The following is a 16,417-nucleotide window of genomic DNA, read 5'->3' as shown; positions in this document are numbered from 1 at the left end:
ACGAATAAACTTAACATAATAAAATGAAACAGAAAAATTTAGAAAAATTTCCACTAATGAAAAAAAGTTAATTTTAATGTTTAATTAGTGTTATTTTGTTGCTATAGGTTAGTTCCAAAAGCATCCTGAAATGAGCTCATACTTGAGAGACATGGTTTTAATCTGTTGGATATGTTCTGATAAATCTGCATTTAGTGGAAAAACTTAATAGTATTTTCCTTATGTAGCTCATGATGTCAGAAAGACATGTAAATGTCTGTAAAGATAAGAATTTTATACAGGTGATATTTTTGAAAATTCATGAATGTATTTGTTTGTTTCTAAAGGATTTTGCAAACACCATCCCTGGGCATGGTGGGATCATGGACAGATTTGACTGTCAATATTTGATGGCAACTTTTGTGCACGTATACATCACTAGTTTCATAAGGTACTGTGCATTCTGAACCTTCATTGCATGATTGCTTTGAGTTTTCATTTATATTCATGTAACATGCATTTGAACAAGTTAACTTTTCTGTCACTGGGAATCTGTGATATCAAAGAGACTGTTGGCCCCTGCACCATAACTTTGAGTAGTGCGATACGGTTATGTTGCAAATGTTTTACATACCTTTAAGTAACTTAGCGCAAAACAAAAAAGAAATATATCCATGGTCCTTAGCAAGACCAAGCTAATGACATGGCTAGTGTGCCTAAGACTGGATTTGAAACATGAGGAGATTAATTTCTCATCTATGGGCATCACAGTGATGATAAAAGCTAAAAAGAGTTAAGTACAAAACAGTTTATTCGGTCTGTCAATTATTGCTTGAGTGCCTATTAAGTGTCCCAGAAGTTCTAGGCATAGAGTTAGCAGAGAACAAAACCAGGTCCTTGACCTCTGAGCTTCTAGTGTTGAGAGGTTTAGGGGAGGAGGATCAGAAACAGGCAATAAACAAATATAGCTTATTAGATGATTGTAAGTCCAAGAACAAAAATAAAATGGGCCAGGGTGATCCTGCCTGTGGGGAGGGGTTGGTGGGTGGCTAATCGCTATTTTATAAAGGTGCTTTATCTTTTTTTTTTTTTGGTTTATTCTTGATAATAAAACATCATGTTTGGATCTGCCCTAGAATCGAGTTTGGGTGCACAGGCTAAGCCAATTGTTTTCCATGGGCCGGGAGGCAGGGCACTTATGAATAGCACCTGAGGACAGCATGGCTTGCCTTTGTACACTTATCTACAGTGAAGCTCATATTTAGAGGTCCCTAAATATGTTAAATATATACCTGTAGCAGTGGAAGAATTTTTGTTATCTTTTTTTTGAGAGGCTGCAGTCTTATTAGGGGTTTATTAATTTCATTTATGTTTTCAAATAATCAACTTCTAGCTTTGTTAATTTTCTCCATGGTGTATTTGTTTTGTACAGCATTGATTTCTACTCTCATTTTCCATCCCTCTGTCATCTTTTAGGTTTAATTTGCTGTTCTTTTTCAAGCTTCTTGAGATGAAACCTAGACTATTTATGTTCAGCCTTCTTGTCTAAGACTACAAGCTTCCTCATCAGTACCACTTTACCTCACCCTACAAGTTATATTTGTATTTTCCTTGCTCATTTACAAATATTTTCTTATTTCCAATATTAAGACCTTCTTTGACACTTGACTTACTTAGAAGTATATTGATTGATTTCCAAACAAACATTCTCTCATTCTTCTTCCTTTGTTGATATTTGCTTGAATCTCACTGTGGTCAGAAAACTCATCCTTTTTTTTCCCCCCATTAAGTTTATTGGTACATTTTATATGTAAAATGCAGTTACATTCATCAATGGGATCTTGTACCTTTACATGAGTATCTTGGTTCTTATTTTTTTTCCCCTTCTCTTGCCCTCCCTTCACCCCCTCCACACTTCCCTATTTGCAAAGACTTTGTTTCCATTTTTTTTCCTTCTCTCATATTTTTTCTTTTCCCTTTTTTCCTTTCCCCTACCCCTCCCACTTCCCCTGCTCCTTTAGACCTTTTCTTCCTGTTTCACAATATCAATTACGCATTTTTTAAATCACAATATTAAGATCTAGGAGACATTAACACAGATTTTACAGAATTTAAAGCATATAGAAAGCACATTACAAAAATCTTTTTTGAAATAAATCTGACAACTTCTAAGAAATAACTTGGAAGACAAATTAATGAAACTAACTCTGGAGGAAATATAAAATTTGAATAGCACCTATTAAAGAAAGTATATTCCTAGCTTGAAAACCCACCTATATGACAACAACAGGCTCATATACATTTTAACTGATAAATTATATCAAAGAATTAAAGCAGAAAAAAGAAGGAGCACTTCTCCCCTCATTTTAGGAACTCAACATTGCACTAATCCTAAAACTGGATAAAGATAATAGAAGAAAAAAGTATGAACATAGATAGAAATTTGTTTAACAAAGCAAACTATTAGAAGTCAGATCTGGCAGTATATAGAAAGTGGTTTTGTTCTAGGGATGGCAGTGTTGGTTCAGCATTGGAAGATCCACCCCCAAAAGTCATCATTTTAACAGAGGAAAGGAAAAAGCCATATGATCCTGTCACTAGTTGGAGAAAAAGTATTGGACTAGATTCTACAGCTGTTCATGGTAAAAGCTATCAGGAGATTACAAGTAGAACAGAACCTTCTCAACAGATTAAAGACATGTACTCCATACTTCCAGCAAGAATGCCTTGTATGAATGGAGAAGATACAATGCTTTCTCCTTAAGGTGGGGAACAAGGGCAGATATTCTTAGTCTTTATCTGACCATTAAACTTTGAAACCTAGGCCCCACCAAAATAGTCTGGCAATAAAATGACACAATTAGGATAGGATTGGCAAGGTAGAAGTAAAATCTTTATATGTAGATGAAATGATCACCTACAGAGAAAATACTAAGAAATCTCTAGGAGTCCCTAGAACTTGTACTTGAATTTAGCAAGATTAGAAAACACAAAGTATATATAAAAATTCAGGTCTGTGTATGCTTGCTATAAATGAAGAATTGAATATTGAAGTTTAAAAGTTATGTAAGAGTACAAAGGACCTAGAAAAGTTAAAAAAAAAAACAAAAACAGTGTTGGAAGACATTCAGTACCTAATTATAAGACTTCTTCTAAAGCTACAGTAATCAAGGCAGTGTTGGTGTAAGGAAAGACATATAGATCATTGGAATAAAACAGAGAATCTAGAAATAGAACCACACATATATGGTCCACTGAGTTTTGAAAGATTAGTTAACATTACCATTTTATAGAATATAAACTCAATTCGAGAGCCGAGGAAGAGATAGTGTTTTCAGCAAACGGCTCTAGAACACATGGTATCTGTATATAAAAAATTAACCTCAACCCTTTATTTCCATACATGAAAATAACTTGAAGGGATCTATGAACCTAAATATGAAAGTCTAAAAGTATAAAACTTTAAGAAGAAATTATAAGGGAAAATGTTTATGAATTCAGGGTAGGCAAGAACTACCTAGGATATAAAAGACATGATGTATAAAAGAAAAAAATTGATAAATGAGATTCCATCAAAATTTAGAACTTTAAATGACATCATTAAAATGAAAAGTCCTTAAACAGACCATATTTACAGTGCATATAACCTATGACCAGAATATATAAAGAATTCTTAGAGCTCATTAATAGACAACCCAATTAAAATGTAGACATAAGATGATAAATAACCAGTATAGCACAAGGAATGGTGTCCAACTCTAGAATCAGAAAAATACTAATCAGTACAATAACAAGATTAACTTATACACTCATTAGGGAGATGAAGTTAAAAGTTTTAAAAGCCTTGTCATGACTTTTTCTTTTTGTTGGATTCTCCCCCTTTGCATTTAATTTGTCACGCCCAGTGGATTCATTCTGTTGGGATTCCGGGGGTTGTGATCCTCATTGTCTTTTCCTAGAGTATTGTCTAAAATTTTTTGGAGTTGCTAGTTTGGTATTCATGAAGTTCCTGAGGTCCTCTTTATCATGAAAGTATCTTATTTCTGCATCCATTTTGAAAGATAGTTTTGCAGGGTACATGAATCTGGGTTGGAGGGTGTTTTCCTTTAGGGCTTGAAATACATTACTCCAAGCTCTTCTTGCCTTGAGGGTTTGCATTGAGAAGTGTGCTGTGATTCTGATGGGCTTTCCTTTGTATGTGATTTGTTTCTTTTCTCTCACTGCTTATAGAATTTTGTGCTTCTGTTGGATTTCTGGACTCCTAACTATTATATGCCTATGTGTAGATTTTTTTTTGATTAAGGCTAGCTATATGCCTCCCTTATCTGTATGTCAAGTTCTTTTCCTCTGCTTGGGAAGTTTTCTGCCATCACTTCTGTGAAGAGTTTTTTTATGTCATCTGCCCTCTCTCCTCTTTCTTCATTTACTCCAATCAGTCTTAGGTTATTTTTCTTTGCATCGTCTAGCAGCTGCTGGATTGATTTCTCGTGTTCCCTTACAATTTTAAAGCAATTTTTCTTTTCCTGGTCACCAGTTGCAATCTTTTCTTCTATATCTGAAATTCTATCCTCACATTGATTCATTCTGCTGAGCAGACTTTCGATGGAGTTTTTAATCTCCTGGAAATCTGTTTGCATGTGCTTTATGGATTCCATTTGTTTCCTATGTTCGGATTCCATCATGTTCCTCAGATCCTCTATTTTTTTATCTGTGTCCGCTCTAGATTTATTAATCATGTCTTGCACCATGAACACAATCTTTGCTGTTACCTCAGTAATTATTTCTGATTTCATTTTTCCCAGATCTTCTTTTGTTGCCAGTTCAGAGAGTCCAGGTGGTTGAGTATCAGATTGTTCCATCTTGTTTCCCTTTGGGGTTGCTATAGGTGATCAAGAAGTCTGTTTTTGAGGCTTGTTTACGTGTCTTCTCATTTCCATGGGATGCTTCTGGTGCCTGTACAGCTCACCTTCTCTGCCCTAGGAGCTTGGGATGGCAGTAGGAGAGCTTCCTTCCGGGTGCTGGGACCAGCTCAGCTTCTCTGCCCTAGGAGTGTGGGTTGGCAGCGGGGGGAGCTTCCTTCCGGGTGCTGGGACCCACTCAGCTTCTCTGCCCTAGGAGCATGGAATGGCGGTTGGGGAGCCAGAAAACTCACCCTTTATGGTTTCAGTGTTTACTTTTGAACCTGGGTTCCTGGCTCATCACATCATCTCTACTGATCTATGTTGCAGCTGCACACGGAAGTGATACAGGAGAAATACAGCTCCCAACGTGCTAGACATCAAATGTGTCAAATTTGTTTCCCCTGAAATTAAAGAATCAATTCTAAAGGACAGTGGAGGTTCAGAGTAGGAAAGGTTGATTGAGAGATCACTCCCAAGAGACAGGAGAGGTCCCAGAAGTGAGTTGCCACCAAGGCCCTTTGTCAGGGGTAATTTATACAGCAAAGACACAATGTGGGTCCAATGTGGGTCAAACTGTCATCAATTTATAGGATTACAAATATAGCTGCTTAGCTAATATTGATCAGTAGGGAAGCAGGTCACATACCAAGGGTGCATGGAAAGAACAAAGGCATTTTAGAGAAAGGATGGGTCTGGATGCTGTGGTCACCCACCTGTGTGGCTGATGCTGGATTTCCTGGACCAGGTGGTGCTAATTATAATTCCAGGTTACAGGCATGAGGGCCTGGCATTATACCTTTGTCCTGAGGCCTAGTCTTCACATATGTCTCCAGCCTCAGTTTTGGTGTACTCTTATCTTTTTCAGACTCTCTCAAGGGCCTTTCCCTGTCTGTCTGTTCATTTTTGTCTAACTTAGCAGCCTATAATAAAACAAATGTACATTTTGCAGTTTCCAGATGTAACACTGTACTATGTCAGTTGTGTGAAATTTAAATATTCTGTGTGGATTTAATTTTTATTTTCAGACTTGCTTATTATGTTGGTTACTAAGAGACCTTTGTTAAAATCTCTTGCTGCAATTATAAATTCATTCCTCTTTCTAGTTCTGTCAGTTTTTGGATTATATATTTTGAGGTTGAATTGGGTGCATACAAACTTGAGATCATTATATCTCTCTGTTGAATTGGTCCTTTTATGTTATAATGTCCACCGTCTTTACTACTAGCCTTCAAGCCTACTTTTTTGGATATTAGAAAAGCTACAGCAGCTTTCTTATGAGTAGTGTTTGAATAGCACTTCTCTATCATTTTATTTTTAGCATTCTATTGTCATTATTTTTAATGGTGCGTTTCTCTTTTCTAATAAACGTTTAGCTGGAATTTCTAGTTTTATAACCAAGTTAACAGTCTTTGTCTTTTACATTGGAGTATTTAACCTATTTGCCTGATACATATTTCTTTGTTGATATACAGTATTTAGATACTAGTGATGAGAACTGTTTTTTTAGAACTTTTTATTTTCAGAAAATGCAACTTTTGGGGGCACTAACTCATACTCTTCTTTTGAAGGAACATTTGCTATTCTCCCAGTAGGGAGAAGTCATTCTGCACCTCACTGTGCAAATATTACTCCTGTTAGAGACGCAGGGCTGGGGCCAGGATGCAGCTGACCGAGTGCCTGCTGACATAACTTTGTACTTGGCTGAGCTTGCTAAAAGTGCCTCCCTTTCTCTGTGGGCCCCTGCTCTGGGTCTGTGCTATGGCTGTTGCTAAATCCTGTGAAGAAATGCAGTAGGACAGGGTGCATCCTGGCTGGAGTGCACTTGGGCTGTGAGAGGCTCCTGGCCATGGTGGGTTGGCAGATGGCTGGGGCCCTGTGTGTGGGGTGACCCACGGGTGGCTGATTGGATCATTTGTATAGTTTTCATAAATCAAAGATTTCTAGATTAAATGGTTTCACTTCTCATCCTTGTTGTGATAACACCATATAGCAGACATTTCTTTGTTACCAGGATTTCTGTCTGCTATCACTCTGTTTAAACAGTTTTAGTTATTGTAAATCATACATGTATTTCCCCATGTATGTGTTAGAATTCCCATCCGTCTCCCACGTATGACTTAGGTGTCACTTATTATTCCACTTTTCTCTCCACAAAACATAAACCTCACTCTGCTTTCCCCATTTGAGTAGACTGAAGAAGTACAGGAGCAGCACATGCACAGGAAGATCAAACTGGGTGCATTCTTAACCTTGATGAACCAGTGCTGCAGAAGTGCAGACACAGGTGGTCTGGGAAACTACAGTCCCATGATGGCCATAGTGTCGCTTGAGGGAAAGGCATGAGGTTGGGATTGTGCCCTGTGCTCATGGCTTGGGAAGGGATCCTGGAGGAGGTGCCAGGAGGGCACTGTGAGGAGGGACCAGCTGGCTGTGGAGTTGTGAGCACAAGAGTGGGGCTGGGCGAGGGTGTGTGCCATTGTCCAGCCTGGGCACTCCTCCGCCTCTGCTTGGGTCCCCCGGCCCCTGCTGTGGGCGATGTGGAGAGCAAGACCCTCTTCCTTCTCCTCCTTTCAAACAGCACAGACACAATGGAACTTGTTTGCTGAATTGGGTCACCCAAGACTTTCCTGGACCAGGTTCTGGTGCCTCTTGCATATCTTGGGCAGGGGCTTTAGTGCTAAGCTCAGGACATCGGCATTCTGTCTCCTGAACATTCCTAGCTCCTTGTTTCTTTGACAAAGTAGCTTTTACCATCTGAAAATTTGTCTGAAGGTAAGAATATAAATTAGGTTTGCATGCCCACTTTTGGGTTTATCCCGTGTCCGGCCGGCTCCTTTCCTTAAGGAATGGTTTTGTGTCATGTCCAGTCTTGGGGCCTCTTGTTTGTTGCTGCCTCTCAGCTCAGCCTGCCCTCCAGAGACTCTCTGTAGGACCTCGATCTGCACACCCCTCTTGGCCTGTGTCATCCCCGTGTTCTGTGTTTGTGCGTTCTTTCCATATCTGGACTGTGTGTTCCTCAGAGCAGACTAGTTCTGGATTTCTCTCTCCCAACAGCAATGGAGAGTAAAGTGAGCTCTTACCAAAAGCCACCTCAGTTCTGGAAGGTCACTGCTCTGCACTTGAAGGAGAGGCTTGGGCTGCACTCGGGTAAATTCTGCCCTTTGCCCTGGGAAAGCAGTGTTCACTCTGTCTCTCCATTGTTCCACAGGGGCCCAAATCCCAGCAAGGTACTGCAGCAGCTGTTGGTACTCCAGCCAGACCAGCAGCTGAGCATCTACAGAACCCTGAAGATGCACCTTATCGAGAAGGGCATCCTCCAGCCCACCTTGAAGGTGTGACTGACCCCAGGGAGGACTCTGGATGAGGAGAAGCCCAACAGACAAAATCCTGTCACTGAACAGAAGAATGGTTGAAAATGCAATAGACTGAAGTTTTACAGGCATAAATGTTTCTCCTCTGAAATTACTGTGAATATTTAACACTTTATCTGAGTCATGAAATAAGTAGAAAATCGCCAGCAAAATATTCTATCCTTTTTCTATGATGTGTTTTCTGATGTTAACTTCCTTCACCTTACTTGCTGGGTTTCATAATTTGAAAGTCTTGTATTTTAAAGAGTCAAACACTATACAATGAGGAACTTGAGGTGTCTTCAGATTGTACCTGGCAGTGGGATCTTTTGCACAAATATTTACTTTTGCCCTATGAGCTGCTCTTTAATTTTTGCAGAACATTTTATGTAAGGCACAATAGGAAGTCAGTCCTCTTGCACTTCCTCCTCTTCTATCAGAAGAATGTTCCAAAGGGCTTAGTAGGGTGGGGGGAAATGATTGCTCTCCCAACCCCCTTCCTTCTCTTTCTCCTTTCCTCCTCTTCCCTTCCCTTTTCCTTCCTCTCTCTTTTCTTTCTTCCTCTCTCTCCCTCTCCATCTCTGTCTCTCCTCCCTCTCTCCCTCTCTCCCTCTCTCTCTGTCTCTCTGTGTCTCTTTCCTCTCTCTTTGTGTCTCTCCTTTTCTTTTTCTTTTGGTAGCAGGGATCAAACTCGGGCGCTTGTGCTTTCAAGGCAAGCAACAGAACCACTGAGCTAAATCCCTGGCCCTCTCTGTCTTTCTTGTACAGGAGATAAAACCAAGAACTTTGCTTGTGTGAGGTGTGTGCTCTACTGTTGAGCCACCCTAGCTGTTTGTCCACTTCTCAAAATAGTCATTTTCCAGGAGAAAACATTCTACTTTTAGCTAGGTTCAAAATTCAGGAAAGGGAGGCTGAAGTTTCCGCCACTATTGATTTGTTAGAAGAGCAGGCACCCAAATCTATGTCTGATAAAATTGTTTGGGAAATGACTTCTCAGAACTTTCCCAACGGGCGGGACATTTAGCTCAGTGGTTCTGCCACCTGCCTCGTAAGTGCAAGGTCCTGAGTTCAATCCCCGGTACCAAAAAAAAAACAAACTTCCCAAGAGAAGCAAAGGTGATTCCTGCTGGAGGAGCAGGTGTACAGCTACTGCCCATGCGCTGTGTTCCACAAGGACAGTATGAAGAGCAGCACAATGGCCGGGCCCTGTGGGCAGAGCCTGACCTCTCCCTTGTTGCCCTGTGCGCTGCCTTCCCTGAGCTCTGAGGCCTGGCACTGAGCAGCTCAGTGCAGGGCAGGGAGTGGGACAGGGGCTGGCCGGGACTGGCCCAGGGCAAGAGTGACTGCTGCATGGAGCAGGCCCTGTGTGCCTCTCATCTCCAGGACGGCCCTTTGGAGACGCAGCCGGGGATGATGAGCTCGCAGACCTAAACCTGGAGTGACTCCCTGGTACTGATATTGGTCCTGCTGCACTTTCCCCTCATGTCCTCCAATCTGAGGGCAGAAGACGATGCCTCTTTCTTTGAAGAATGAAGACCAAGCAGATGTCATTTCCACCAAGAACAAAGAGCACACAAATACCAAACCTTTGCTTTGGTGGACTGGACACTAACACACAAGAGTAATTTCTTTTTTAATATATATTTTTATTGGTACAGTATATGTGTTGCAACACATAATGATTCCATGTGCCTCAGGGAACTGGTACCTGGACATACTGCATCTTGATCATTTTCCTTCCCCTTCCCCAGATCCATCGACCATGCAGAAGCTTCCGGTGCTGTGTGCTGGCTATACTCGCATCTCATGCATCGGACAGTTGGCAGGAAGCCTTCAGAAATTGCCAGGTGTTCAGAGGGGAGAAACATATATTTTAAAGAATGTTTTGCTAATGAAGAAAGTAAATATTTTTGTTTAAATCGGAAACAGATTACAATTGTTTTGTATTTCCAGTCTCTCACCCCTGAAATAGAAGTTTGCTAATCTGCAAGGGACCCACAAATGCACCTTAGCTGTCAGTCACATCCTGAGTCCTGAGGGGTTACAGGAGACGCAGTTGCACTCAGGACTGAGTCTCATTTTTGCTCTGGCCTGGCAGGCACTTAGCTGACTGGCCACCACTGCATGTGCTACGTCGACAGATTTCACACTGCTCCTCAAAAGCTTAGAATCACCCCGAGACTGTTGTAGGAGGGGATGACCACTCCAAAGAGCAGACCACCTGTGAGTGAGTTTTCAATATCTCCTGCTTTTATTTGCCCCGTTAAAAGCTCCAGATGTTGATCCTAAGAGAATTTCAGACACCAAAATTTAAAAATATGTACAATGAAAATGTCGTGATAGGAGCTTACATCAAAAACTTGGCAGCCTGCACAAGTAAAACTCCTTGCAGATCCGTAGATGCCACATTTTTCTGTAAAGAAATTGGTAAGGCTTTGCAAGATAGAATTATGAGGGCATTACTAAATATGTGTATTATAAAATCATTATTATAAACAGAGTATTTGGAGTCACAGTAAGCTTTTTCTCAAATACACTTTTAGAGTGGCGTGTACATTATATGTAAAAAAATTCTTAACAGAGCTCTAATGATTAATCTTTTTAGCATACTTTTATAGCATGTATATTAAAATAGAATATATTTTAGCAAAAGATTGCCATAAAACCCTGACTTGATGATCACTTTTATATTTGCACTGGGATGAGGGCTTAGATTGCAATGCAGCAGTGTTGTGGTGGAAAAGGGAAAAGTACCGACTTCCATCACACTAGCGGCTCCTTGCTCCAGGTCTGCTCTTCTGGGAGGAGCCGCAGTAGGACCTCCGCTTGCTGTCCAAGCTGTGGTACGAGTGTGTTTCCTTGGACTTTTCCCTGGTGCCAGGACATACACCAGCGCTGAGAGCGAAGAGACTTCGCCACCCACTTTGTTTCTCATGTACAGCATCTCTTCATTTACACTGTGGCTTGAACTAAGAGTGTCGTCTTGTTCCGTGGAGAACAGACGGTAGAAACTATGTATATTGTACATGGGTGAACATTCATGATGTCTGTCAATCAGTTCTCTGGATCTTTTTACTGACATTGAGATAGGAAAATAAAACCAAACATCATATTTTGACTTTTTGTGCCATTTTCTCATTGGACAAAACAGCATGCATTCTTTACACTAGTGTTTACGAAGTAGTGACAGATACAGATGTGTATTCACATCTACAGCGACATCTTCAGAGCAGAGGTAAGCAAGTCTTGGGATACTTGAATGACTGTGTTGGTTAAGAGGTGATACCCTGAGCTGCTGAGGTGTACAGCAGAATTTGTAATGACGTGATCATTTTGGAGACGCAGTGAATCGCATCTGGTCCTTCCTAGAACTGTGAGCTGTTGGAAGCCAGGTGGGGCTGTCTCACTTGGCCTCTGTGTCCCGTCTGGCCCAAGTATATGTCCTGCAGGCACTTGGGCTTCTGAACAAATAGGCTTGGAGTCTGAGAGGTCCCTGGGAGTTCCCATTGTCTCTGGGCTCCCTCTGCCCTGCCCCCTGTCCTTTCTGCATAGCTCTGGGGTGGGCTTCATTAGCTCATTGGGTTATTTTAAGGATTCAGGGAAACAAGCGAGGCCCCTTGATTTGCACCCAGCATGGAGTTGCTGGTCAGTAACCCCGAGTTTCCTTCCTTTGTCCCGTCTGCTCCTGTCCTGTTGCCTCTCTTGTGGGAAGGGACAGGTTGAGGGTGGGACAGAAAAATAATCATCATTTTTACCCCTGGCTGCTTTTGGCGGCATTGACCCAAGTGTTCCTTGAACTGTAGATGGCTCAGCAGTTCATTTTGTCCAACCTGGGGTGTCTGTGATGCAGCCAGCACCGAGCTTTGTTCGGGAAGGACAAAAGTGTCAGAGTCTGTTGCCCTTCACAAAGATGGGTCATACACGAGTGTACCAGGTGAGGGGGCTGTGGCCCAGTGGGAGTGGTCATATAGGGAACATAAATGTAACTCCCAACCTGCTAGGTGTCAGATACACTGAGTTTGTGTTCCCCAAAACTGAAGAATGAATTCTAAGGAACAATGGAAGTTGAGTAGGAAAAGTTTGAGAGAGAGCTCCTGAGAGGAAGAGACTCAAAAGTGGTTTGCCAATAAGTCCCCTTCTCAAAGGAAGTTTTATAGAGCAAAATCATGAGGTGGGTACAATGTGGGTCAAAACTATGATCACAAGTATAGCCTCTTAGGTAATATCGATCCAGTAAGGAAGCAGGTCACATAGCAAGGGTACATGGAAAGAACAAAGACATTTTTTAGGGAGAGATAAATCAAATGGTCCTGGTCACCCACTGGGGTGACTGATGTCTATGTAGACTTTATTGGACCAGGTAATACCAATATAGTATAATCTTCAATTTATTGCTTATGCCTTGGAGGGAGGCATGTAGGCCTGGCCTTCAACAGATGTGTCTTTATCCTCAGGTGTGATGTGTCCTCATCTTCTGCACTGACTCCCTTGAGAGCCTATCTCTGTTTGCCTATAATGTTTTTACCTAACTTCACTGTCAATAATACCAGGAGTGTGGGGAAGCTCCATCTGCTCTTTGTTCAGGGCCTGTTCATGCATAGCTAGGGCTGCCCATCGCTGCCTGAAATGCACACTTCAAATCCATGTACCAGGAAGGGGCAGCATTTCACAAGCTGAGTAGTAGCTTCAGATCAGGCCTAGATGATGTTGCCCCAGTCAGATGCCTGGCCTACATGAGCTTGTGGTCTGTGCACAGGATCGGACCTTCTGGAATCATCAAATAAGTATTGAGTCATTTAGAGAAGGCAGGGCTGGCACATTTTCCAGTTACGGCAAAGTTAGTTCCAGAAGGAGCTGAGAGGATCTGATCCAGCCCCCTCCTTTTGACTGTGCACCCAACCTGAGTGTAATGGATACAGAGCTTTCCTGTTCAGGAACATGTGATTTTACACTTCAGATGGGCCAGAATGTACCTTTGGGGAACATTCTTGACTGATTTATTCAATATATTTTTCATTGGATTTTACTTCTCAGATGCTTGTGAAGGACCAACAGCAGAGGCTTCAGCTCATCCTGGTGAGATGGACACACTGGAATGGTCAGAACTTCAATTTGTTTCTTGTCTCCAACACCTGTACCGAGATCTAATTTGCCTACCCTAGCACTGTTCAGCCATCACTAATTCCAGCTTGAGGACAGTTCCATGTTTTTCCAGAAGCTTCCTGGGTGCCCATTTGCAGTAATCACCTGGTTTAAGTTCAGAAACCAAAATGTCAATGTGGACAGTAAAGGCCAGGCTCAGGAGGTTTTTCAGCTGGGAAGAAGGACTCCATTTACTCTTGGACCAGAGGGCATATGTGTTATACTCTGGCAGAAAATTGGTCTACATTTTGGCTCTCTTGAGACTTTTCAGAAGACTGAGATGAAGGATGGCAGACTATTTTGGCAGAAAGAATTTTAGGACAGTCCAACATTTAGTCTGCAACAGGGGTGCTGCTGGCTGCTTTTATTCAGATAGTAAGAATCAGGGACAAAAGGCAGAACAGAAAAAATTGAAAAACTTAAATTCTGGCTCAGAAGGAACCATGTGTAAAGTTAGGGCCAAACAATGTATGTCAGCTAAAGAGATTAGCACCATTAAAAAGAAAGGAAGTACTTTATATAAGGACAAGAAGATGCCTTCAGGGCATCTCAGGAATCAGAAAGACCCCTCCCATCACATACTCAAGGGTACAAAGGTGACAACCTCTCATTTGAGAAGAGAGTCCCTGAAAACTATGCTGGAAAAGGGCCTAGGAGTCATTTCACCATGCTTGGCCATCCAGGCACTTAGAAGCTGCTGTGGCTATGGTCCAAAGGGGCCTGACTTGGTGTTGTCTATGTGATGCTGGTTTTTCTTACATGCAGAATGCAACAGTTGTAATGTCAGGTCAGGAGGCGAGGGGCAGGCTGCCCTGGTGCGCTCCCTAGCTACCCTCGTGGAAGGGGCGGAAGTGGGGCTGCCGGAGCACAAGGGGCCCTTGGTGGGCGTGGGTACATGGGGTGGGCACCCAGGGGTGGCTGCCCCAGGGCAGCTACCCCACATTGGGGCACGGCGGGTGGCGAGAGCACGTCCCGTGCTGGTCTCCAGGAGCCGCCAGTGCCTCTGCTCGCCAACATGGTGGACCTGGAGGCCATGCTGGCCAATGTCAGCTACCTGATGGCCATGGAGAAGAGCAAGGCAGTGCTGGCCGCCCACGCCAGCAAGAAGATCATCCTGCTGGAGCCCAGTATCTGGAGCGTGATGCAGAAATACCTTGAGAGAAATGAAATAACCTTTGACAAGATTTTCAATCAGAAAATTGGTTTCTTGCTATTTAAAGATTTTTGTTGGAATGAAATTAATGAAGCTATACCTCAGGTGAAGTTTTATGATAAGATAAAGGAATATGAGAAGCTTGACAATGAGGAAGATCGCCTGTATAGAAGTCGGCAGATTTATGATGCCTACATCATGAAGGAGCTTCTTTCTTGTTCGCATCCATTCTCACAGCGAGCTGTAGAACACGTACAAAGTCACCTGTCCAAGAAACAAGTGACGTCAACTCTTTCTCAGCCATACATAGAAGAAATTTGTGAAAGTCTTTGAGGCAACATTTTTCAAAAGTTTATGGAAAGGTGTGCAACTTTATACATACATACATACACACACACACACACACACACATATACATACATATTGGCCATGACTTGTGTGTCGGCCTTTGTGCAAAACTGTTTCCTCTATACATTATAATTTAGGGTTTTTATAGCTTCACATTCCTTTGGCCTTCAGTTCTTTAGCTTCAATTGATCTAAAATTTAAATAGACAAGGGAACTTCAGTTTTAAAAGTATCTTATTGGAAAGCCTTTGCTAATGCAAGTATGGGTGTAATTTATCAGATTTATTTCCTTGGATTGTGATGGCATATCTCCCAAAGGGAGACAAACCTAAGCTCCATTCTTCATGTACTAATGGAATTTAAGGGCATACGCTAAAGTGTGTTTATGATTGTATGCACCATTAAAATACCTAAGAATTATGTTCCTGTGGGTTACTCAAACCATAGAGCATGTTTGTCATGTAATATTCTGCAATTTGCCAGTAGTACCTATAGAAACATTTATCTCATGTGCTGTGCAGATACCTACCCATCAGTTCTTCTATGGTCATGCCTCTGACAGTACATTGTTGGAATTAGACTTCCTACAGCCAAGTCTGCCTTCACACTGACTATCCTTCTCGCCCTAAGCTGGGATCATTTCTAGATAGTTGACACAATGATCATATCTCATTGCTGGAGCTGTATGTAGCTGCTCAGTAGTTGTACTTAAAGAACAAACTCTGCTGGGCTGGGGATTTAGCTCAGTGGTTCCAATGCCTGCCTTGCAAGCACAAGGTCCCAAGTTTGATCCCTGGTACCAAAAACAAAAACAAAAACAAAAAACTGCTTTTCTGTAGTTTTCTTCTCCAGGTACTCACAGAGCTAAATCAATTAAAAATTGTGTTGTGGGGTGGGGATTTAGCTCAGTGGCACTGCACTTGCCTCAAAAGTGCAAGGTCTTGAGTTCAATCCCTGGTACCAAAATAAAAAAACTGTCCACCACCATTCCACCACTCCTAGGGCACAGGTGAGCCAATCCACGCCCAGGAGGAGGCTATCCACCACCATTCCACTGCTCCAAGGGCAGAGGAGGTAAGCCAATCCCGGCACCCAGGAAGAGGTGAGCCACATGGGCGCCAGCAGCACCCCCCCACCCCCCTGTCAAAATGAGACACGTAAACAAGCCCCGAAAACAGACTCCCAGATCACCTACAGCAACCCCAAAGGGAAACAAGATGGAACAATCTGACACTCAACCACCTGGACTCTCTGAACTGGCAACAAAAGAAGATCTGAAAAAAATGAAATCAGAAATAATTTCTCAGGTAGCAGCAAAGATTGTGCCCATAGTGCAAGACATGATTAATAAATCTAGAGCGGACACAGATAAAAAAATAGAGGATCTGAGGAACATGACGGAATCCCAACATAGGAAACAAATGGAATCCATAAAACAGATGCAAACAGATTTCCAGGAGATTAAAAACTCCATCGAAAGTCTGCTCAGCAGAATGAATCAATGTGAGGATAGAATTTCAGATATAGAAGAAAAGATTGCAACTG

General features: G+C 42.0%; 1 protein-coding gene across 3 annotated transcripts in view; it reads left to right on the top strand.

The window, feature by feature from the left end:
* Cds1 (CDP-diacylglycerol synthase 1) overlaps nucleotides 1-11,348 on the top strand; it is a 64,301-nt gene extending 52,953 nt beyond the window's left edge. For all 3 annotated transcript variants that reach the window (XM_004872340.3, XM_021250300.2, XM_021250299.2), the window contains 2 exons: nucleotides 327-430; nucleotides 8,089-11,348. In XM_004872340.3, the coding sequence (XP_004872397.1) occupies nucleotides 327-430; nucleotides 8,089-8,218 (234 nt within the window). In that variant the 3' untranslated portion in view covers nucleotides 8,219-11,348. The remainder of the gene's footprint in view (nucleotides 1-326; nucleotides 431-8,088) is intronic.
* The last annotated feature ends 5,069 nt before the right edge of the window (nucleotides 11,349-16,417 follow it).

The sequence above is a fragment of the Heterocephalus glaber genome, unplaced genomic scaffold, assembly GCF_053883595.1.
Source record: "Heterocephalus glaber isolate CG9 unplaced genomic scaffold, H.glaber_assembly_v1.0 deba00001698, whole genome shotgun sequence".
In the NCBI taxonomy this organism is placed as follows: Eukaryota; Metazoa; Chordata; class Mammalia; order Rodentia; family Bathyergidae; genus Heterocephalus; species Heterocephalus glaber.
The sequence above is the reverse complement of the archived record's forward strand: the minus strand, read 5'-3'. Positions and strand labels throughout refer to the sequence as shown.